The sequence below is a fragment of the Lithobates pipiens genome, unplaced genomic scaffold (assembly GCF_037356315.1).
Source record: "Lithobates pipiens isolate NorthernLeopardFrog02 unplaced genomic scaffold, aLitPip1_a1.2 Scaffold_18, whole genome shotgun sequence".
Taxonomy (NCBI): Eukaryota; Metazoa; Chordata; class Amphibia; order Anura; family Ranidae; genus Lithobates; species Lithobates pipiens.
In genome coordinates, this window is record NW_027507758.1 from 96,187,307 (window position 1) to 96,213,068 (window position 25,762).

A 25,762-nucleotide genomic window follows, 5' to 3' on the forward strand; every position below is an offset into this window, starting at 1 on the left:
ATTCGGTCAGGGCTTATAGGTCTGTTTGTTTTGTTTTTTTAATTCAACCTGCAGGTTGAAAAAAATAAATAAAATTGTCACCGTTAAACCTTGCATATGCAGGTATTTGCAGATACTATAAGGTTCCTGCCCCCCAGATGCATTTTTACTGTAGGTGAATTTGAGGTCAGGTTCATGGTTGCAGCAGTCATATCCTGCAGTTTCAATAGACTGGAATATAATGTACTGTATATGACACCAATGACTGCAACAGCTCTATGTTAAGACAGACGATTGTCTTCTGACACATTCAGTTAGATCCCTTTTGTTCCTAGTGTCATTGATGATTAGTGATATGATCCCACATCACAAATGATCATATAGCACGAGTATGAAGGCCCATGCCACTTCGTAAAAAAAAAAAAACGTATATGAAATTGTAACACTTTCTGACCATGTTCTGTTCTGACCATTTAAACAATGCTACAATCCATTCTATTGCCTAATCAACTGGAATCTGTATTGCTGTTCAGATGATTGCAACTCCATTAGCCCTGCAGTGCAGTATTTCACAGCTATGTCTGTAAAACAACAGGAAAAGGCAATAGAAATACAGCAGTGTCACTTACAAATCAGGGTGCTGACAACACCAAGCCTGTGCAATCACAGTATGTGATAAACATATAAGAACCAAAGTTGCAGTTCTGGTCAGCTTGTATTTCCCTTACATAGTGACCCTATGTTTCTGCTGGTGGAAAAACTGTAATGATCAGTTCATGGGAAAGAAATGTTTATCCATTGGAGATTTCCTAGAATTTTAGGTCTGCCAACATGCCATGGCTATCAAGAGGGAGTCTTCCTATGCATGTAGTATCTTATATTAATGCGAAGTGTTTGTATTTATTGCTACAACCAGGAATTTTGATGGGAAGAGCTTATTACTGCAGTTGCAAGGAGTACACAAAGTTAGTTGTCCAACCATAACTAAAATGTAAGTTGATGGAGGGCTCACCCTTTAAACAAAACAATATCAATCTCAATCTGATGCCACCAAAAATACATTAGATTACCAAAAGTATTGGGACACCTTGCCTTTACACACACACATGAACTTTAATGGCATCCCACTCCTAGTCCGTAGGGTTCAATATTCAGTTGGCCCACCCTTCACAATTATAACAGCTTCAACTCTTCTGGGAAGGCTGTCCACAAGGTTTAGGGATGTGTCTATGGTAATATTTAACCATTCTTCCAGAAGCGCTTTTGTGAGGTCAGGCACTGATGTGAACAGAAGACTTGTCTTGCATTCTTCACTCTAATTCATCCCAAAGGTGTTCTATCAGGTTGAGGTCAGGACTCAGTCAAGTGCCTTCACTCCAAACTCGTTTTACTATGTCTTTATGGACCTTACTTTGTGCACCGGTCCAAATCATTTGGTGGAGGGGGGATTATGGTGTGGGGTTGATTTTCAAGGGTTGGGCTTGGCCCCTTAGTTCTAGTGAAAGGAACTCTTAAGGCATCAGACATTTTGGATAATTTCAAGCTCCCAACTTTGTGGGAACTGTTTGAAAATGGCTCCTTTATGCTCCAACATGACTGCACACCTATGCACAAAGAAAGGTCCATAAAGACACGAATGAGCAAGTTTGGGGTGGAGATTGCGAGCCAGCCCCTCTCGTCCACATCAGTGCCTGACCTCACAAATATGTTTCTGAAAGAATGGTCAAACATTCCCATAGACACACTCCTAAACCTTGTAGACAGCCTTCCCAGAAGAGTTGAAGCTGCAAAGGGTGGGCAAACTCAGTATTGTACCCTATGGACTAAGACTGGAATGCCATTAAAGTTCATGTGCGTGTAAAGGCAGGTGTCCCAATACTTTTGGTAATATAGTGTATATTAGAATAAACATGATCTCAATAAATGGTAAAAAAAAAAAAAAAATCCCACCACCAAACTCAGCTTAAATCAAACTACAAATTAACATTGATCAAAGTGAATGAATCATTAGTCATGCAAATTAATTTTAGTGTCCCAAAAGGCATTAAATACATACCTCATACTTCATTTTTCTTTGAGTAATGCTGTTCAGAAAATTGTCCTTCCCCTGAAAACAACAAATAACTTATGAGAAGCGTACCACTAAAGTAGTCACAAAATGAAGGGTTTTCCTTAAGAACTAAACTTAATCTCAAAAAACACAGAGCAGCCAGTCAGCTTCCAGATTTTCTTTTCACTAACTGTCATTTCTCAGTTTGAGTTTAAAGTGGAAGAATTGAATTCCTCCCATAACATATTATTATTACCTGACGCTCCTCCAGGTAGATCACTTATTGTAAGAGACCAAACTATACAGCTAAAGTTGCAGTTACAGTTATGGAAGTCCCAGTCTCAGCTGCTAAATAGTCAGAGCAGCTGTCAATCATTCTATAGGGGCATGGACTGCGGCAAACTGGGTGAAAACACGGCTGCTTATAGTTCACAAACAAGCATGACAACGCTCCTACAGCATTGGTAGCTGGAGGTTACCATACTAACTTGCCACAGCGCAGACCTAAATTTCTGGGAGGCCATCATAGGAAGTCCTCTACTTTGCGCGCTCCCCACGTGCCCCCTGCAGAGACTTAGGTGATCACCGATCTGAGTAAGGGGGCGATCGCGGCCCCTTACCACGTGATCAGCTGTCAGCCAATGACAGCTGATCACGTGTGTAAACAAAAGCTCAGTAATCGGCTCTTTTTTCTCCTCATGCTGACAGCGCGAGGAGAAAAAAAGAGCTGATCAAAGGCTTATGCTCAAGGGAAGGAGGCACATCTGCCTCCTCCTCTGTGCCTGCAAGTGCCACCTGCCAGTGCCCACCACTGCCACCTATCAATGTCCATGAGTGTCATCTATCGATGCCCACCAGTGGTGCCAATCAGTGCCACCTAGCAATGCTAGGTGTTTCACCTGTCACTTGTAAACAAACCGGCGTTTCCTCCCTCCCCTCTCTGTACCGATCAGTACAGTGAGAGGGGGAGAGATGGCAGCAGCACTGTGGGCTGGATGTGTAGTGCCACAGTACTGCTCAGTGACAATCTGCCCATACTCTGCATCACTGCCAATATTGTGCAATACTCTGCCAATACATTTTAAAGCGGTAGTAAACCCGCTAATTTTTTTTTTTTTTTTACCACCTGCAAAGCAAAAGGCATAATGAGCTAGAATGTACCGCATACTAGCTCATTATGAAATATTTACCTTAGAACGAGGCCCCGGCATCTGGCCCGATCCACGCCGAGGGAGCCGACATGCTCCCTCGGCGTTTCTTCCGGGTATCGCGGCTCCGGCGCTGTGAGCGGCCAGAGCCAGATATCGTCACTCCCGCGAATGCGCGCGGGAGATTTCATCCCGGCCGGACCGGCCACTGCCGGACTTTCAGCCGAGAATCCCTTTGTGCGCATGCGCCGCTGCAGTCAGCAGCGCGTACCGAGGGGAATATCTCCTAAACCGTACAGGTTTACGAGATATTTTTTTATTACCTACAGGTAAGCCTTATTATAGGCTTTCCTGTAGGTAAAAGTTAAAAAAAATGAGTATACAACCACTTTAACAGAAACAAAGAATTCCTTTTTTTTTTTTTTACCAAATTTTCTATCTTTTTTGATTTATAGCGCAAAATAATAAAAAATAAAAACAGCGGTGATTAAATACCACCAAAAGAAAGCTCTATTTGTGTTAAAAAAAGGACATAATTTTCATTGTTGCATGACTGAGTAATTGTCATTCTAAATGTGAGAGCACCAGAAACTGACAATTGGTCTGGTTAGGAAGGGGGTTTAAGTGCCCAATGGTCAAGTGGTTAAGTGCCCAGTAAGAAAATGGTTAAAGAAGGCCTCAGAGCACAGAAAGTGCCAGAAACAACAGGTATTTATTAAACATATACACATAACCAATAGGAAAAAAAAACGAAAAAGGAAAAAAAAAAAGCTGGGATTTTTTTTACATCATTCTTACTTTTTCTGCAGGCTCTCTTTCCACATATTTCATAGCAGAGGACTGGTTTTCTTTACTATATTTTACTGAATTTAAACATTTTTGGGCAGTTTCTTTTTTTCTTTTTCTGTTAAGCTTACTTGCTCTGCGCAATGGGATTGCACAGAGCAGCCTCAAACCTCTTCTTCTGGGGTCCCCCACCAGCGATCATGACTCCAGGCTGTGTGGGTCCATTGACACAAACAGTGTGTTTCTGCCCTTCCTCCCGCTCATAGGATTTGACTGATAGCAACCAATGGCTCCCGTCACCCTCAGCCAAGCTTGTGAGAGCAGGGAGAGAAGAGAGAAGACAGACACAACACTGGACTGATATACTGTAGGACTCAGGTAAGTATTTGGGGGGGGGGGGGGGGCACAGCAAGTGGCAACAGATTTTTACTTTAATGCAGGGAATGCTTTAAGGTACAAACATGTTTTATCTATAGAACCACTTGTGGGCAGAACATCCATCTAGTAATGGGGGGTGTAGTCTGTGCCCAAAGCATGGGCTACAGGGAGTGCCACAAGTTCTAACCACCATGAAGACAACTATCTTTTGCAAAAGATTCTGGTTCTTTTGCTTTGGAATAGAAAAGGAAAGCAGTCAGCATTTTCCAAAGCATGTAAGGTGTGCTATCACAAAACATTTATTAAGAAAACTTTAATTGTGGACATTCAAATACCCTAGAAGGACACAGAGTTAAAATTCAGAAATAGAGGGTTCTATTGGATCAAATACACTACCTCTGAAGAATACGGGAAACAATGGAAGTGATAATGCTTGGATAATCTTACATCTTGATGCTACTCTATGTCCCTTATCACACATTTCTTTCCAGCCCACATTCTGCTTTCTCCTTTTCCCCTCTTTTCATACAACTGCCCACCCCTTTCAAATTACCGCTTCCCATCCCCACGTCCCTCAGACCACTCTAGTATGGCCACCTGAGTTCCCAGTGAACCCTTGCCTTCTCATCCCCCATACACATACTCCTTTCTTCCTCTTCCTCTAACTGCCCTCTTGTTGTTTGGTTACTAGTTCCTCCCCATCGTGACTTATTCAAGTTTACCTATACTACTCACAAGTTACAAACCACCATTATACCTACTAAACCCTATTTCCCATACACCTTTTCCCCTCTTCATTTAGTAAAATAAATGATCTTGAGGACATTTCTATCTATCGTATCTACGGTATGTAACAAATAATTATAAGCACACATTTAGTCTTGCCACAAAAAATGAATGGCATGCATAAGGATATTTCAAACATTATTATGATACTCCTGGAAAGTTGTCAACTCGATGTTTAACTTTGCTGTAACCCAGCAAACACTCTCAAAAATCATACAACCATTGACCATGTATGCGATACTGTATATCTGTATCTTCTGTATATATATATATATATATATATATATATATATATATATATATATATATATATATATATAGACACACACATACATCATACATACATATATATATATATATATATATATATATATATATATATATATATATATATATATATATATATATATATATATATATATATATATACATACATGTATAGTATCTCACAAAAGTGAGTACACCCCTGACATTTTTGTATATATTTTGTTATATCTTTTCATGTGACAACACTGAAGAAATGACAATTTGCTACAATGAAAAGTAGTGAGTGTACAGCTTGTATAACAGTGTCCCTTCAAAATAACTCAACACACAGCCATTAATGTCTAAACCTCTGGTAACAAAAGTGATTACACCCCTAAGTGAAAATGTCCAAATTGGGCCCAAAGTGTCAATATTTTGTGTGGCCACCATTATTTTCCAGCAATGCCTTAACCTTCTTGGGCATGGAGTCCACCAGAGCTTCACAGGTTGCTAATGGAGTCCTCTTCCACTCCTCCATGACGACATCACAGAGCTGGTGGATGTTAGAGACCTTGCACTTCTCCATCTTCCAGTTCAGGAGACCCCACAGATTCTCAATAGGGTTTAGGGCTGGAGACATGCTCGGCCAGTTCATCGCCTTTACCCTCAGTTTCTTTAGCAAGGCAGTGGTCGTCTTGGAGGTGTGTTCGGGGTTGTTATGTTGGAATCTTGCCCTGTGGCCCAGTCTCCAAAGGAAAGGGATCATGCTCTGCTTCAGTATTTCACAGTACATGTTGGCATTCATGGTTCCCTCAATGAACTGTAGCTCCCCAGTGCTTGCAGCACTCATATAGCCCCAGACCATGACACTCCAACAACCATGCTTGACTGTAGGCAGGACACACTTGTCTTTGTACTCCTCATCTGGTTGACACCACACATGCTTGACAGCATCTGAACCAAATAAGTTGGTCTCATCAGACCACAGGACGTTCCAGTAATCCCTGTCCTTAGTGTACTTGTCTTCAGCAAACTGTGGGTTTTCTTGTGCATCATCTTTAGAAGACACTTCCTTCTGGGATGACAGTCATGCAGACCAATTTGATGCAGTGTGCGGCATATGGTCTGAGCACTGACAGGCTGACTCCCACCCCTTCAACCTCTGCAGCAATGCTGGCAGCACTCATATGTCTATTTCCCAAAGACAACCTCTGGATATGATACTGAGCACATGCACTCAACTTCTTTCCTCGACCATGGCAAGGCCTTTTCTGAGTGGAACCTGTTCTGTTAAACCGCTGTATGGTCTTGGTCACCGTGCTGAAGCTCAGTTTCAGGATCTTGCCAATCTTCTTATAGCCTAGGCCATCTTTATGTTGAGCAACAATTCTCTTTTTCAGATCCACAGAGAGTTCTTTGCCATGAGGTTCCATGTTGAACTTCCAGTGACCAGTATGAAAGAGTGAGAGGGCTAACACCAAATTTAACACACCTGCTTCCCATTCACTCCTGGGACATTGTAACAATAACGAGTCACATGACACCGGGGAGGGAAAATGGCTAATTGGGCCCAATTTGGGCATTTTCACTTAGGGGTGTACTCACTTTTGTTTCCAGCGATTTGGACATTAATGGCTGTGTATTGAGTTATTTTGAGGGGGCAGCAAATTGACACTGTTATACAAGCTGTACACTCACTACTTTACATTGTAGAAAGGTGTCATCTCTTCAGCGTTGTCACATGAAAATATATAATAAAATATTTACAAACACGTGAAGGGATTACTCACTTTTGAGAAAAACTGTGTGTGTGTGTGTGTGTGTGTGTGTGTGTGTGTGTGTGTGTGTGTGTGTGTGTGTGTGTGTGTGTGTGTGTGTGTGTGTGTGTGTGTGTGTGTGTGTGTGTGTGTGTGTGTGTGTGTGTGTGTGTGTGTGTGTGTGTGTGTGTGTGTGTGTGTAAAAAATATTTTTTTATTCAACACACAAAGTAAATGCAGAGTAAATATGCTACCTTTCCAATTTCAGAAGAATAAGACAGACTCAAGCCACTGAGGTCTTCAGAAGGCAAATTAATATTTTGCAACCGCCGCTGTACTTCTTCTTCAATATATGCGTGTATTCTGGAAAAGCATTAATATGTTAAACAGACAGTCTGAAAGTAAATTGCACTTCTCTTGCTATAAGGGCCAAACAGGATTTTGTATACACTTAAGCCCAGCAATTTACGCCCCTTATATTGCACATAAAAAAAGCTAACATAATCAGAAAGGGATATTTGTCAGCAGTATCCACTTACTGCACTATGCACCAGGCAATTTAGGTATAATCACATAAATACGCTAAAAGCAGTGAAAATTACATTTTTTACTACAGTAATATTTTATGTGACGGTACAAGCCAGAATAACAATACGCTTCCCTAAAACGATAAAAGCATTGGACCACAATGTGTAGTTATTATAGCTGTGCCCGTGTTGTACCGTGCTTACTTAGCTGAGGATTTAAACATGATTATATACCTGTCATCAGTCAGCTGAAGGAAATGTGGCTGAGACTTCACCGGGCTTGCTGGAGAAGTGGCATGGGGAGGCTTTTCTTCTTGGGCTCCTGAAAAGCTTTTTGAAAGTGGATCAGTAGTCACGTGTATCTTCTGCTTTAGCTGTTGGATTTCATGAGCTAACCTGCATGTAATTCACAAGAGTCATCAGAGTCTGCATAAAAGAGTTAGGTGGGGACAACAATTTCTAAGACACAGTCAGGTTTATAATCACAACAGCAGTGCGCAAAACACAAAAAATACACATAGCAAGCAAGCCGCACTTACTGAAATCAGATCACTTTCCAGAGATAACTTCACCCTGCTAAGGGTTAGAGCAATGCGCAGTTCCTTTCTGAAGAAACCCAAACAAAGAAACCTCTTGGAATAAAATGCAAGATGGCATTTAACCACTTTAGTACCAGGCACCCCCCCCCCCCCCTTTTCCTGCCCAGGCCAATTTTCAGCGCAGTCACTTTTTAAATGACAACTGTGCGGCCATGCTACACTGTACCCAAACAAAATTTGCATTGATAGGCGGCACTGATGGGCACTTATGGGCAATGATAGGTGGCACTGATGGACAGCACTAATAGGCATCACTGATGGCACTGACAGGCATTACTGATGGGCACTGATTGGCATGTCTGGGCACTGACGGGCATCATGTCTGGGCACTGACTGGCATCCCTGGTGGTCATCCATTAACAGCATCCATGGTGGGCCTGGCGGCATCCCTGGTGGTCCTGGGTGGGCATCCGCAGGGGGGCTGCGCAGACCCCCCCCCCCCCCCCCCCGTCAGGAGAGCAACAGATAGGATCTCCTCTACTTGTGTCTGTCAGACACGAGTGGGGAAAAGCCGGTAAATGTCTTTTCCGGTTTACACCATGATCAGCTGTGATTGGACACAGCTGATCACATAGTAAAGAGCCTCAGTCAGAGGCTCTTTACCGAGATCGGTGTTGTGGTGTGTCAGACTGACACGCCCACCACCAATCGCTGCACTACATCAGCTGTTAACCCAAAATAAATCATATGACGTCTGGTCAGGATTACTGAAGCACCGGCCCAGCTGTCATTCTGCTATAGGCCAGGCGGGAAGTGGTTAAGCAAAACTACATCAGTTTAAAAGATTTTACCATAAGGAAGGTTTTACCATAAGGAATAAAAAGTTTGGTGAATGGTATCAGAAAATAAAACAAAACAGAAGATACAAACAGATTACCTTTATTGGCCTTCAACATAATCTCCATCCTTTACAACACACTTTTGGCAATGTTCATAAAGCTTCTGGAAACTGTTAGCAAAGGTCTCTTTAAGACTTGATTGCAGAACCACCATCACACATTTTTGGATTGCTGCCACGTCCGCAAAAGTTGTGCCTTTCATGGCGTTCTTCCGGCAGGAAAATGGAAAGAAGTCCGCAGGCACCAGACCAGGGGAGTATGGTGGATGGTCAAGAACAGGTGTGCCGTAATGTACCAAGAACTGGCACATAGGTCTTATCCCCTGTGACGATGGTTCGCAGAAAGGATGGATCCTGGTCACACATGATAATGAAATCTCAAGAGGTTTCCATCCATTTTGCTTCCTGTTCGTCTTTCAGATTGTGTGGTTCAAACCTCGAAACAAATCTTCCGCGTACCCAAATCTTAGTGGAATGGTGCTCAATTCCTCTGCAATCAACTGTAGAGTCAGTCGCCAATCTTGTGGTAGCATTTGTCGCACTCGCTCGATCACGTCTGGGGTTTTGCTCGTCGACAGCCGAAACCAAATGTGGCTCATCCTCAGTCGTTTTTTTACCACCATAAAAAGCGTTTGTACCAGTCGAAAACATATTTTCTGCTCACAGCTTCCGCCTTGTAAACTTGCACCAACATTTCATGCGTCTTCGTCACCATTTTGCCCCAATTTGTAGCAAAACTTGATGTTCCCTCGTTTTGCTCCATTGCACTGTAACCCTACCTCTCACACTGACTACAGTTGACTGCTCACAGCAGGTTTACCCTGATGGTCATGCATACTCCACACTAGACGTTGCTTCTCAATGTGTCTCTGGATAGCCATGTGCATGCGCGCACCTGGCTCATCTTGCCGTTGAGATGTCAGATCATTCGCTAAATTTTTAGACAAACCTTGCATAGCACTGAAGCTGGACAAAGACACCTATCTAGCATTTTCAGAAAATCAGCAACGGTGGGCAACAGATTTTTCACACCTCAGGCTTCCTTTATTTTAGGATAATCATGCTTAAAATGGTTGTAAAGGTGGAAACTCACCCCATGCGCTGATTGGCTCTCCCACTGGCAATTGTACGAGCTGACGTACAATGATGGTGATTCTCGGGAAGCAGCCACATTGGCGTAGTACAACTGCGGCGGCAGGTCCTTAAGCGGTTAAAGTAGAACTATAGGTAAAATGTTTTTTTTACATTTTGGATAGAGCAAGGGAGGGTTATAACTCTTTGATTCATTTTTTTTTTTCTCCCATATGTGTCCCATTGGGGAGATTTCTCTTCACTTCCTGTCCCAAAGCCAAAACAGGAAGCAAGAGGAAATCCCTGCAAATTAAGGGAATTCCTTGGGGACCCTCAGGTCACCAGGACTAGTGCTCCAATTGGAAGATTTCCCCTCTATTACTTTTCTGGGGACAACAAAAAATGTGTGATTTTCTTTTACTTTTAATGATAATGATAAAGGTAAACTGACAAATAAGAGAGGGTGCATCCCCATAACAGAGGCGCTGTTATGAGGAATGAAAAATATACAAGCATTCTAATACCTCTGAACTATATGCAAAACTAAAAAAAAAAAAGTTTAGTTATACTTTAACATTTTCAGAAAGTCAGTGGCAGCTTACAGCATTCTCATGGTCTGGGTTTATTTTATATTATGATAATCATGCATTAACGCAATTATATTCATTTAAATACATTTATAAAAAAAATCTAAAATTGCCAGAAAAATTTTAGTCCTCTGATTATCTTACTTTAAATGATTGCCCTAAGCAAAAGTACTAAGTATTTAATTATCACAGTTTAAATTGTTTATACCATTTTTCATTAACGGTTTTTATTTTTTTTATTTTGGGAAGCCCAGAATGTTGTACTTTCATAAGTTTGAATTTGGAAGACTTTCAAAATGATTTTTAGAACTTATATATCCAGAACTCATAACCACCCATTCACTGTGAACTGAAAAATCTCTTCGCTCTCAAATAAATGCCTATAAAAAAATACTGATACTTATGCTTACCGCTCTCTGTCTTGCTCCAAAGCTTTCTGTTCGGCTTCTAAGCTTGCTTGAAGACCAGCCTGTGCCTGGCTGCTATCCATTGCCGCAAGTGTACGCTTTTGCTCTTCTATATCAACATCTATTGTGGAATGTCTCTGGAGAGCGGAATGCCTGCGTTCCAGTTTAGCAACTGCTTGCTCCAAGGCTTCTCTTTGCTGCTTTTCCCTCGATTCTAGTATCTCTTTCTCCTTTTTCCTAACTTTCTCTTCTTGGCGAGCAATGTTTGCAGTAAACTCAAATGTTTCCTGCAGGTGCTGTAGTTGGTCACTACTGGCTCGAAATTGTGCAAGCTGATCAGCCTTTTCTTCAATCTCTTTCTCAATCTGATACAACGTTTTGTCTAACCCTAGCAGACCACTGTCCAGAATCTCAGATGCTCTCTGCTTTTCATCCAGCAATGCAGGCAATTGGCTGTGCTTTATGTACCCAAGTTGCCGCTCTTTACAGTGCAGTTGGTATTCCGTTTGTTTTATTGTGTCCCCATCTTCTGTTATTGGGGTTGTCAGAGAGCAATCATGTTCTTGCTTATTATCAACATTCAAGAGATTAAATCTACTAAGGATGTCTTGATCAGCAAATATTTCCCTCTCTAAGAAATCTTTTTGTTGATTTAAATCTTCCACCAAACTAGACAATTGCTCTACCTGCATTTTCTTAAACTGTGTATACTTATTTGTTGCTTTCTCAACCTCATCTAGATCTTCTTCACCTTCTGATCTTAACTCTTTAGCACGTAGAAAATCTTCTCTGACATCTTCAAGAACTCTGATTTCTTCTTCTAATCTCAAGAAATCCCCCTGCTTTAGAAGCTGGATCATCTCCTGTTTTTCTCGAAGTTGCTCTTCAAGGCGAAATACAATCTTCAACTGTTCTCTCTCTTGTTCCTCCAGCCTTCTCTTCTCCATCTCTAGTTTCATGTAATGTTCATCCTTTTCTTTTTTAAGTTTTTCCAGTTCTTTAAAGATTTCTATTTTCTCTGCTTTTTCTGTACTATGCAGCTCTTGAAGCCTCTGAAGTTCTTGCTGGACCTTCACAAAACACTCTTCTTTTTGCTTTTTTTTTTGCTGTTCTATCTCATGCTGTTCTCGCATTCTTTCTTCTTCAAATTTTTCCTTTTCGGCCAATAGGTCTTTTAGTCTGGTTTCAATGTCCAAACTTCTCCTCTTTAGGCTTTCTTCTTGTTTACGGATATGTAGTTGGACAATCTCTGTTTCTTTACGCTGAGATTCTACTTCCTGCTGCATTTTCTCTAGTTCAGCTTTTTCTGATTGTTGCTTTTCTTCCATCTCCTTTATCATTTTCCTGAAATAACAGATGAAATAAGGAAACAATACAAAAGAAATATATATTTATATATAGATATATACACATACAAATATATATATATTTATGAAATAAGCTTGGCCTAAAATTTCAGTCCATATTTCCAAATAGAACATGCAAAATACATCTCTGTAATGACTTACTGTCATTAAACATTGGAATTCACTGAAAGACTGTCAGCAGTGAAAGTGAGACCCAGAATTTTGATATTCAACTCAAAAGAACTGCTCCTTGTATATGAGAGAAAACTTCTGTTTGAAAAATTTAAATTGATACATGCAGAAAAGTGGTTTAAAGAGCTATATCTCACAGGGTGGAGGCCCATCAGCAAATCCATTTAAATGGAAATGCATTTAAACTCCCCATAATAAGCGTGTGTCTATTATCACCCTACACATTTTTTGGTTTGTTGTTCTTAAGACCCCTTGCAACAATCACATCATCTTCACTGCTCTGCTTTGTAATAATTGCTATCCTCAAGTCTTCTAAGATGAATGAAACATAGCACCATGACCCATGAGGACATACAGTAAAAGCAGTGAGTCATGGGCTCACCTCTTAATAGGCATCACAATGGCAGAGAGTGGCACTGGTTTGGGGCAGCACAGTGGCTAAGTGGAGAGCACTTCCACCTAGCAGAATTAGGGCCATTGGTTTGAATCCCAATCATGGGTTGGGTTTCCTCTGGGTACTCCGGTTTCCTCACTCACTCCAAAAACATGTTGATAGATTAATGGCTCCTGTCTAAATTGGTCCTAGTATGTGTATGTATATGAATGTGAGTTAGGGACCTTAGATTGTAAGCTCCTTGAGGGCAGGGACTGATGTGAATGTATAATATATGTAAAGCGCTGTATAAAATGACAGCACTATACAAATACCTAAAAATAAATATCATCCCATCAGCATCACCACCTGCAAGATCGAGGACCACTCACTGCCAGGAAAAGATCTGCAGAGGAAAAGGACCTTGCCATGTGACCAGCCTGAAGACATCTGGAAATCGTAAGTGTGAAAGAAAAAATGCTAAAAATACACACGTTGGGAATCAAAGAGGGTAGCAGGTTCTCTGGGATGAAAGAGCGTATCTCAAGCAAAAATGTTTATTTTTTTTATTTAATTTGAACACAGTGATGAGTGTTTAAAATACCTGTCGGGTTGTTATTGCTGCCTGTGTCCCCATTGGGAATGTGTCAAGTAAGTGAAGGGAAATGGGAGACTAATGGAAACACGAAAAAAAAAAAAAAGAAAACATATGGCAGGGGTTTAATCATAACCTACATAATTAAGATAAATGAAGGGGGTTCTGGCTTTAGTTTATGTTAACAACAGCTGATCTGCTCATTCACTTGTGCCTACCAACAATTGGCCCAAAAATGTTAGAGACCAAGCAAGGTATACTGTGCCTGTAAAAATTGTTAATACAGGATTTTTCACATCTGCTTGAAAGTGCTACAGATATTTTCGATTTCTTATACATGTAGCTATCTTTCTTTAGGTTCCAGCAATATTAGGTCCCAGCTGACATTCTACTGTGCAGAGGCAGTTAATTATGTAATTACATGACATTTTTAAGAATAGTTACAGTTAGACTATTCTTCCAATTTAATGGCCATGCATAACATTTATGCATTTCTACTACATATACATGCGTACACACGACCAGACTTTCCGGCAGAAAAGGTCAGACGGAATCATTCCGTTGGATATTATGATCATGTGTGGGCTTCATCTGACTTTTTTTCTTCAAAAATTCAGACGGATTAAGAAATAGAACATGTTTCAAATCTGTCCGACAGAATCAATTTCGGGAAAACCGTTCGTCTGTATGCTGTCGGTTAAAAGAATAGAAAATCTGGCAAAAAAAATCTATACTGTATAATTCCCTGCTGGACAACAGTGCCAAATACTATTTGCTAACTATCACTGCTCATTTCTCAGTTTCATTTCTCACATCCAGCTCATAAATTCAAGTGACACCAACAATAAGTGATGAATATATCATGTAAGCTTTAACATATGGTAACATGGACAGTACACTATGAGGCAACAAAATGGTATTGCTTAAAGTGGTTGTAAACCCTTACAAACCACTTTGACCTACAGGTAAGCCTAGATTAAGGCTTACCTGTAGGTCCAAGAAATATCTCCTAAACCTATACGGTTTAGGAGATATTTACAAAAAGCCGTAGACAGAGGCGCACAGGTGCACTGGGCAGGCCGCGGCGATATGCCGCTCGTGACGGCCCCCGTGCGCATGTGTGGGAGTGACATCATCGCGGCTCCGGCGAATCACAGCGCCGGAGCAGTGAGACCCGGAAGTCACTCCGGGATACATGGCAGAGGCGAACATAACGATGGAGGACCGCTTCGGGGGCTTCGTTCTCAGGTAAGTTATTCATAATGAGCTAGTATGCTATGCATACTAGCTCATTATGCCTTTGCCTTGCAGGTTGCATTATTTTTTTTATTTTTTTAACTGCCTTTACTTCCTCTTTAAGAATGGAGAAAAAATAAGATTACTTTTTGATAAGTAAATAGTTAATAAGTAAATATTGTAAAATATTTTGAAAATGAACTAAATTACTTTTTAAAACAGCAGTAGAGTATTTTTTATGCAAATATTCAAAATACAAAATTGCAAGTTAAACATTGTGCATAGCTAATTTCATGCCATTAGCTGCTGGGTGATGATATGTTATCTCTAATGTCAGTGAACCCGAAAGCTATGGAGACTTTAGTCAAGTCAAGCATCTTGTGCATGCAGAGTATGATCCTATGCTCTGTTGTCTCAAATAGCTAATCTATTGTGACATGTAGGCACAGGTAAGCTTCCGTAGGTATCAAGGTAAGATAGTTACTTTTTGTTTTAATTTTTTATAGATCAGCCTTGTTTAAATTCATGTTTTTTTCTTAAATAAAAGAGTATTGTTTAACCTTTTTTCTAGATTAGAAGTCCCCAAATTACAGTCCTCTGGTAGCCCCCGCAATGAGAAGTATGGCAGCGGGTGCTGGAATGCACAGTGTTCTAGCACCCAGCAATCTGTTACAAGCAATGTGGGCAGAACGATTTCCTGCTTGGTGGTGCCAGTACAGTCCTGGCTGTGAAGTCATTGTAAAGGGCAACATAGGACACCTGCCCATTGAATACCAAGCTCTGGATGGGACAATCAGGATTCCATTCATTATGGGGGGGGGGGGGGGGTTAGGTTTAAAGACTCCATTTAGAGGGGCGCATTCGCGACTTCCGCGGGACTGGCTGCATGTTTGAGTAGCTCCACACTACTCATTCCGATTAGCCTGCTTCCTGGGCCAGAAACCTACAAATTTCATCCCAGCCACCTCCACTAACACTTCCAGTATCACGCTGTGCATGCCGATTAAAAAAAAACTACCTGCTGCGGACACAAGAGAGATTCAGCATGCCTCTCCATCACAGATCTCACAGGAAGTCTACGTTCCACTGCATGACAGTAAGTACACTGCCCTCCTCACAAAAGAGAATGTAGACAAGAGCTTGGAATCTATTTACAGCAAAATAGCCACCAAATTCCAGCAAGAATTACACAAAAGCACAAATACCCTGACACAGGAGATTGCTGCTTTAGGAGCCCGTACTGACCAATTAGAAACCAAGCATGATCTACTCAGTATAGCTCACAATAATGATCTCTCCAGAGAATATGAATCCCTTGCTGCGACTGTCACGCAATTGCAATACCAGGTCGAAGATCTCGACAATCTCAGGATCAGAGGAGTCCCTGAATCTAACACTGACCTTATCCCTGCCATGCATAAGTTATTCCGGTCTCTGTTACCAGATCATGAAATTGAATCCCTTACTTGTGACAGCATACACCGGGCTCTTTGCCCAAACCCCCCCCCCAGATAAACCCCCTTGAGACATTGTACTCTGCCTGAAAGACTTCCTTATAAAAGAGGTGATATTCGGAACTGCCTGCAACTATCACCCTGGATGGTACCCCTGTACAAATCCATCCATACATCTCCCCAGCAATCCTGCATAGATGTCACAAAATGAAGGAAGTTACCACAGTGCTAGCAACTGCACACATTCATTACAGGTGGGGCTTCCCCTTTAAGCTCTTAGTCCTCCATAATGGTACAACTTACACAGCAACTACACTTTTGGGAGGGCAAGAACTCTTAGTTAAGCTGGGCCTTTTGGAAGCAGAAGCCCTTCCTCGTCCACCTTCCACACCTAGGCCAACACTTATCTGCAGCACGCCTTCCCAAGACGTGATAGAAGACAAACCAGACATGACATTGGCCAAAACTTCAATTGAATCTTATCTTGCTGATTATTGACACTAACATGGATCCTACGCCATCTTCTCACAATATGACTATTAGCCATTCCCTGATGTCAGAACTACACCTAATGGCCGTTTTTGGAAGTTCCTCTGTGCAGCATACCATAGACTGTGAACTATATCTCACTTGGTGCGGCAAACATCCAAAATATTCAGATGACAGGATCCCCCCAACCCAGATGACACCTGAACCTTGTCAGAAAAGACATCAGAACACTTGAACATTCCACCAAAATACCACCTAATATTTTATTGGCTCCATACCAACCATCCCTTTTTTTCTTTTTTTTTTTTTGGTAAAACTCTCTACTACAAACTGGTAAGGTGGTTATACAGGTAATACCTCCATTCTTTCTAAGACACTTTCATCAGGTCCCCCGGCATTAACTGCATTAATTTGCTTTCTGTCTACTTAAAAATAATTTCTTGAGCCTCTTTAGAAGCGTGACAAACATGCCCCCACGCAGACACTCTAAACGGAGGTACCGGTACTGCGCACGCAAATAACCGACCTGCTGCAATATAAGGCCAAGGCGGCTTTGCAATTTTGCCGCAAACTCTCATATGAAACGGGAAACAAATGTGGGAAATTACTAGCCAGGTCGGTCAAAGAAATTGAGTCAGCATCTTATATCCCCCAGATATCCGGCCCTACCGGTCAGTCAGAAAGCCGCAACCCCAAAGCAAAGTTCCAAAGAATTCAGAGACTTTTATTCCAATCTATACAACCTGCCGAGTCCAACTTCTACTCAGACAACTATAGACAGATACATTTCCGACTCCCAGATCCCGCCTCTCCCGACAGAGAGCCAGGAAATACTTGACTAGCCGATATCTTTGGAGGAGTTACAGGTGGCGGTAAATTCTATGAAGTTGGGAAAAGCCCCAGGCCCTGAAGGACACACCGCCCAATACTATAAAAGCTTCATCCAAATTCTAGGACCACGCCTAGTGACATTTTTAATGCTCTGGGCTCTGATACAAATTTTCCTAGCAATACCCTAAGAGCCCATATATCCCTGATCCACAAGGAGGGTAAAGACCCAGACCTATGTGGCAGCTACAGGCCCATCTCTCTTTTAAACACAGACCTGAAACTGTTCTCGAAGGTCATAGCCACCAGTATGGCACATCACCTTCAAAATCTGATACATCTCGACCAGGTCGGGTTCATACCCACGAGAGAGGCAAGAGATAACACCATTAAAGTGCTTAATCTCCTTCATGTAGCAAGATCCAATGGGATCCACTGTATATTTGTGAGCCAAAAAGGCCTAGGGTGAACTGGAACTACATGTTCTCCGTTCTCCGGCACATTGGCTTAGGAGATAAGATGCCGAGATGGATTAGCAGTATATACTCAAACCCCTCAGCCCAGGTAAAGGCAAATGGTGTGCTCTCGTGTGCAATCCCTATTGGAAACGGAACAAGACAGGGGTGCCCATTATCCACCCTTCTTTTTACCCTCTCACTAGAACCGTTCCTTTGCACCATCAGATGAAACCCAGACATTACAGTGCTCCAAGTGGATAGCCATCACTGCAAAATTTCTGCATATGCAGATGACCTATTATTCTCCTTAACAAATCCCAGAATTCTCCTTTGGGAATTTAAAGTTTACGGGGCAATCTCCCATCTAAAAATAAACTTCTCTAAATCTGAAGCTATGGGGGGTAGTGGTCACCCCTCACACCCTACTGGATCTACAAGCCAATTTTCTTTTAAGTGGACAAACACAGCATTAAAGTATCTAGGTACGAAGATGCCTTCTGATATTCTACGGACGTTTGACCTTAATTTCCCCCAATTATTGACCAAGACTCATATCCTACTGGATAAGTGGCACACTGGCCTCCACTCCTGGTTTGGAAGATGCAACCTTCTTAAAATGAGCATACTGCCCAAAATTTCTTTACCTTTTACAAGCCCTATCGGTCCATATCCCATCCCGCCCTTTTTTAAGCAGGTACATGCCCTCTTCACTAGATTTGTATGGGCGCATAAAAAGCCCAGGGTTCCCCCGCTCTCAAATGACACTCCCTAAACACTGCGATGGTCTGGCGCTACCCGATGTCTGACAATACTATCTCCCTTCACACTTGGGCCGGATACTCGACTGTAGACGAAACAAGTTATCCAAACTATGGGTGCAACTTGAGCAATCCCAAACTCACATCCCATTGAAAGGTGCGTTATGGTGTTATGAGGATTTCCCCCAGGGAGTGAAATCACATCCGCTGTTGGGAACTACCTTGAGGCATAGCCAACGCATAGCATTCCAGACAGCCCTCACGTCCAAGGACTCGCCACTACTCCCAATACTCGGCAACCCTAAATTTGAACCAGGCATACATTCGACTGAATATACTGGCCTTAGAGAATCTGAATGTGATCATGCAGCCAAATTTGTTATAGATGGGAAGTGGCCATCCGTCACGGATCTGACCAACTTAACAGGAGTTTACAAACTCCCTTTCTGGAAAGCGATACGACTGCACCATTTCCTCCATTCCCTCCCTAACCCCCAAGATTCTGTACATCAGCAAACATTTGAGGACCTTTGCTCGGGAACTGACCAGTTGGCCCATATTTTATCCCAAACATACTCATTACTAATCACTCCAAAAAAACAACCACATATACCCTGTCTGTCCAGCTGGGAGGTAGATCTTGACTGTACGTTCTCGGTGACACAAAAGCAATGGATTATCACTCTTGCCCTTAAATCCTCACTGTGCACTAGAATACAAGAAACAAACTTCAAACTGATGACCCGCTGGTACCTCCAGACTACAGAAATTCTTTCCTTCCGCCTCGAGTAGGTGTTGGCACTGCAATGAGGATGAGGGAACGCTGATGCATATATTCTGGTCTTCCCTACATTAAAAGACTTCTGGGGCGAAGTTCGCAGTATTACACAGAAGTTTACTGAATATGTCATCCCAGAGGACGCCGTATTCTTCCTACTGCACCATTTAAAGATCCCTATCAAAACATATAAGTCACTTTTACGGCATTTGCTCAATGCAGTAAAGGTGTGTATTCCCCTCAGATGGAAACAGAACTCCCCCCAGCGATTGCTCACTGGCTGTGAAAGGTGGAGGAGGTGAGGAAACTGGAGGATTCAAGAAGACCTGGGACATTTGGAACGCCTTTATTTACTCCGAGGAGGGACAACGTTTACTGGGTTCGTAGCATTTCTCCCTCTTTCTATGAAACTCGTAAACCTCGACTGCTGCCATGTCTTCTCTTTCTTTCCTTTATACCCCTCCTTCCCCCTCCCCCCTTTGTTCCAAAACTCACCCCCCGGTCCTGCCCCTTTTGCTACAAAAGTCAGATCTTCCTCTTTATATGGGAGATGGGGGGGGGCAGAGGGAGAGACCTAGACACTGACATTTCTCAACAAACTCGGATCCGGGTTGTGTGTGACCCGAGTGAGAGTTGGGCACTGGATACAGGAGTGTATATTAACACATGGACGGTAAACTATTTTAAATGTTGGTTATCCTCTGTTGATGATCACACTCATGTCTGTAATGTGTGGCTCTCTCCCTTGTTTTGAGTTGAATAAAATAAAGATTTATATTTTAAAAATAATTTGACATGCACACGTAATTTTTAAGCTTAGTAGGCTAGTTTGTGGAACATCAATGCTATGCCACGCCATGGCCCTCATATCTTCACTACTACTGGAAGTCTGGATATGACTCCTGGAGGTAGGGGCTCCTTACATATCTAATTTCCCTGTTTCAGGTTTTTGCTTTTCGCAACCTGACCCGACACTAGACTAGCTCAGTTTATGTTTCCGTTTTTTCAGTTATCAAAGCATATCAGTCAAATCATAAATTGCAATGGTCTTAATACTGTATATTCTAAAAGGTATCCCCTTATTGGCGTTGCCCTTGTGTTGGAGAATTCTGGCGGTGCACTGACATTACCACTATACCCACCAGGTAAGCCTAAATTGATTTCATTACATAAATGGTAATTCCGTGTATTAGGCCGCGTACACACTCGCGGACTGTTCGCCCAACTTTGTCCGTCCAACAGTTTCGGCAAACAGTCCGCTCAAAATTAGCATGGACGGACATGGCTACACACGACGAACGAACAGTTTGCTGAAACCGTGCGCGATGACGTGAACGGCACGTACGACGGGACGAAAAATACGACGTCCTATACACTGCATTATAGCTTTCGGCGTGAAAATCCTTTCTGAGCATGCGCGCAACTTTGTTTGACGAACAAGCCTACACACGGGCGGACTGTTCGCTCAAACAAGGTTTCAGCGGACAGTTTTTCGGAATTTCCGAAAAACCTTGTCCGTCCAACTGTCCGCTGAAACTGTCCGCTGAAAGCCCACACACGGAGCGGACTGTCCGCCCAAACACTGTTCAGCGGACAAAGTTGGGCGAACAGTCCGCCCGTGTGTACGCGGCCTCACACATAATGTGCAGGGCTTTAACTCTCCACACAAGCAGAAAAAAGCCTTTACCAGCTATAAAAATTGGGAGCTCAAATTATATTATTACAGGAGACTAATTTTGCCTCTAATAATCATCCTACCTTCTTTCACAGAGCATACAAGCAAGCCTTTTATACTCTGCTATGCCCCATACACACGGTCGGAAATTCGACGGAAATAGTCAGATTGGATTATGTTGTCGGAAAATCGAATCGTGTGTGGGCTCCATCTGACTTTTTCTGTTGGAATTTCAGACGGAAAAAGTTTGAGAGCTGGATCTAAAATTTTCCGACAACAAAATCCGATCTGACTTTTTAAGATCGTGTGTAGAGAATTCCGACGCACAAAGTGCCACGCATGCTCAGAAAATATTTGGAGATGAAAGCTATTGGCTGCTGGCCTCTATGTAGTCCCATCATCAGTTTTGTACGTCACCTTGTTCTGAACAATCGGATTTTCTGACAACTTTGTGCGACCGTGTGTATGCAAGACAAGTTTCGGTCAAAATCCGTCAGAAAAAAATCCGACGGATTTTGTGGTCGGAATGTCCGACTGTGTGTACAGGGCATTACAGTCAAAATGCAGAGGGGCAGCTATATTATTACATAACACATTCCCCTTGGAGGTGCAACAGGTCTATAAAGACCCAGATAGCAGATTCCTTATAATTAAAGGTTTAGTGGCTGCACAGGAACTTACAATTGCGAATGTGTATGCCCTCAATGTAGCACAGAACTCCTTTTTTGCCGTCTTCTTTAAAATCCTTGAATGATACTCTTCAACGCATATGTTTGTAGGAGGTGATTTTAATCTTGTGGCCAATCCCCAGATAGACAGAAGCACCTCTTCCCATCTCACTACAGCTTTCCCAAATCAATGTCCAAAACACTACAGTCCTTCCAGTTATCTGATGCATGGCAATCACATAATATAGGTGCAAAGGACTACACCTTTTATTCGCACCCCATAATTCTTTTGCCAGGTTGGACTACATTTTTTGCACTCCCCATTATTCTGGTCAACTCCATGAACTCTGTAATCCATCTCTGCCCATGGTCTGACCATAACCTTTATCTACTTCTATAATTGGATTGTCAGACACGCCTTATACTTGGCGTTTAAATGATTCTCTGCTTACGGACCCTATTACACGCCAAGAAATCTCTACTGCTATCCAAGAGTACTTCACCTTAAATGCCACACCAGACATATCCCCTAGTACTCTGTGGGTTGCCCATAAGGCAGTTTTAAGGGGCTGTCTCATTAGTATAGTCCCAAGGAAAAACAAAGAACGCTGGCAACAAATTTGTGTGTTAACCACAGAATTAGACAAACTATGCAAAATACAAATAGAGAATCCGACAATGTCCCATGAACGAATGGTAGCTCAGAAGAGGTTAGAGTTAGATACCCTGCTATCTGCCAAAGTGAAAAAGTCCCTCCAATGGTCCAAAGCCAAATTTCTCCTACATATCAACACAGCATCCTCCATGTTAGCCCGTAAACGTAATCAGACCTTGCACACCACCTCACCCCATCTATACAAACTCTGCAAATCGTCGGGTAATATGATCTCACACCCTAAAGAGGTCCTGAATATTTTGAAACCTTCTACTCCAAACTACTTACCCACCCGACCTCCTTCCCTTCCCAAGCCTCCCATGATGGGTTTACTGCTAGTTACAACTAACACTACGCCTCCATCTTAATTCCACGCTTAACCACTATCTTCAATAAATTTCTTAATGGAGACCATTTCTCGAATGAAATTACCCTGGCCAACATGTCCCTACTAACCAAACACCTTAAGGACCACTCACTCCCACAAAACTACAAACCAATATCGTTCATTAACAATGATCTTAAAATCTTTAGCCGTGCCCTGGCTGATAGTCTGGCTAACATTGTTGAGACTCTGACCTCTTCTGACCAATGAGGATTCATTCCAAATAGACTTATCACAGACAATATTCGCTTGACCCTGAATGTTCTCCAAGATGCTAATCTACACTCAAAACAGGTCCTTCTATTTTGGGGAGAGTCACGGCAGTCAAAATGACCCTGTTACCAAACTCTTATATCTGTTTAGAGCCCTCCCTATCACTATCTCCAAATCCTTTATTGACAAGCTACAGCAGGCTGTTAATGGATTTATCTGGCAGAACAAAAAGGCCCAGGTTTTCCAGACACATTTTATATACAGTCATGGCCGAAATTGTTGGCACCCCAGAAATTTATTGCAGTAACACGTTTTGCTATACACGTTTATTCCCTTTGTGTGTATTGGAACAAAACAAAAAAAGGAGGAAAAAAAGCAAATTGGACATAATGTCACACAAAAATGGGCTGGTCAAAAAATTCTTCACACCCTTAACTTAATATTTGGTTGCACACCCTTTGAAAAAAAAATAATTGAAATCAGTTGCTTCCTACAACCATCAATAAGCTTCTTACACCTCAAACCCGGAATTTTGGACCACTCTTCCTTTGCAAACTGCTCCAGGTCTCTCTTATTGGAAGGGCGCCTTTTCCCAACAGCAATCTCTCCACAGGTGTTCAATGGGATTTAGATGTGGACTCATTGCTGGCCACTTTAGAACTCTCCAGCGCTTTGTTGCCATCCATTTATGGGTGATTTTTTACGTATGTTTGGGGTCATTGTCCTGCTTGAAGACCCAAGATCTTGGAAGCAAACCCAGCTTTCTGACACTGGGCTCTACAGTGCGACCCAAAATCCTTTGGTAATCCTCAGATTTCATGATGCCTTGCACACATTCAAGGCACCCAGTGCCAGAGGCAGCAAAACATCATCATTGAACCTCCAACATATTTCACTGTAGGTACTGTGTTATTTTCTTTGTAGGCCTCATTCCGTTTTCGGTAAACAGTAGAATGATGTGCTTTACCAAAAAGCTCTATCTTGGTCTCATCTGTCCACTAGAGGTTTTCCCAGAACGATTTCGGCTTACTCAAGTACATTTTGGAAAACTGTAGTCTTGCTTTTTTATGTCTGTGTCAGCAGTGGGGTCCTCCTGGGTCTCCTGCCATAGCGTTGCATTTCATTTAAATGTTGATGGATAGTTTGCGCTGACACTGACGCTCCCTGAGCCTGCAGGACAGCTTGAATTTCTTTGGAACTTGTTTGGGGCTCCTTATCGACCATCCGGACTATCCTGCGTTGCAACCTTTCATCAATTTTTCTCTTCCGTCCATGCCCAGAGAGATTAGCTACGGTGCCATGGGTTGCAAACGTCTTCACAAGTTGCACACTGTAGACAAAGGCAAATCTAGATCTCTGGAGATGGACTTGTAAAATTTAGATTGTTGATATTTTTCCACAATTTTGGTTCTCAAGACAGTTCTCTTCTCCTCATTCTGTTGTCCATGCTTAGTGTGGCACACACAGACACACAATGCAAAGACTAAGTGAACTTCTCTCCTTTTTATCTGCTTTCAGGTGTTATTTGTAGGTTTGCTCACACCTGTAACTTGCCCCAGTTGAGTTTAAAGGAGCATCACATGCTTGAAACAATTTTATTTATCCACAATTTTGAAAGGGTGCCAAGAATTCTGACCAACCCATTTTTGGAATTGTTTGACATTATGTCCAATTTGCTTTTTTTCCTCCCTTTTTTTTTTTTTTTTTTTCCAATACATACAAAGGGAATAAACATGTGTATAGCAAATCATGTGTTACTGCAATACTTTTCTGTGAGAAATACTTGATTTTCTGGAAAAATTTCTGGGGTGCCAACAATTTTGGCCATGATTGTAAATCTCAAACCACAGGGGGCCTAGGTCTACCAAATTTATGGTTTTCTTAGCTGCTCATTTTTCCCAGATAGCTCAGTGGAATATCCCGGATTCAAGGGTACACTGGGTCAGGTTTGAATCCAACACCATCAGACCTTATTGGTCACCCTCCAACTCTATACATAAACTTACCCTCCTTAACTCCATTGTAACGCACTCTTTCATCCCCTGGAACCAGTATAAAATTAAACTTGGCCTGATTTCATCTGCACCCCAAGATTCGTCCTTTTTAGGAGAACCCTTATTTGCCACAGCGTTTGACCATCCGTAAAGTTTCTCACAGTGGATATCCAACTCCCTGGTCACCTTAGCTAATCTCCAACTAGGAGATATATTCGCCATGTTTTATCTCCTCCACACACAAAAACAAATCCCACTTAGAGAATACTATCACTTTATACAAATAAGACACTTTTATATCTACCATTTTAGTCTTACCCCATCCTTCCCACCTACATTGTTCAAACAGATCTGCCGTGACTCCCCCAAAGCCAAGGGCCTCATTTCAGTTCTCTACAAAACAGCGCTGGCTTCAGGTTTCTCTTCTCCATATAGAAGTAAATGGAACACTGACTGCAAGGAACAGTTCGCTCCAGAAGATTGGGATACAATGCTGGATAACTTAT

At 42.1% G+C, this 25,762-nt stretch overlaps 1 protein-coding gene across 2 annotated transcripts in view; it reads right to left on the bottom strand.

The window, feature by feature from the left end:
* The window catches only part of KIF16B (kinesin family member 16B), a 566,152-nt gene that overhangs the window by 193,528 nt on the left and 346,862 nt on the right, over positions 1–25,762 (bottom strand). For both annotated transcript variants that reach the window (XM_077485929.1, XM_077485928.1), the window contains exons 19-22: positions 11,163–12,503; positions 7,892–8,053; positions 7,385–7,493; positions 2,036–2,086 (exon numbers count right to left, since the gene is read on the bottom strand). In XM_077485929.1, the coding sequence (XP_077342055.1) occupies positions 2,036–2,086; positions 7,385–7,493; positions 7,892–8,053; positions 11,163–12,503 (1,663 nt within the window). The remainder of the gene's footprint in view (positions 1–2,035; positions 2,087–7,384; positions 7,494–7,891; positions 8,054–11,162; positions 12,504–25,762) is intronic.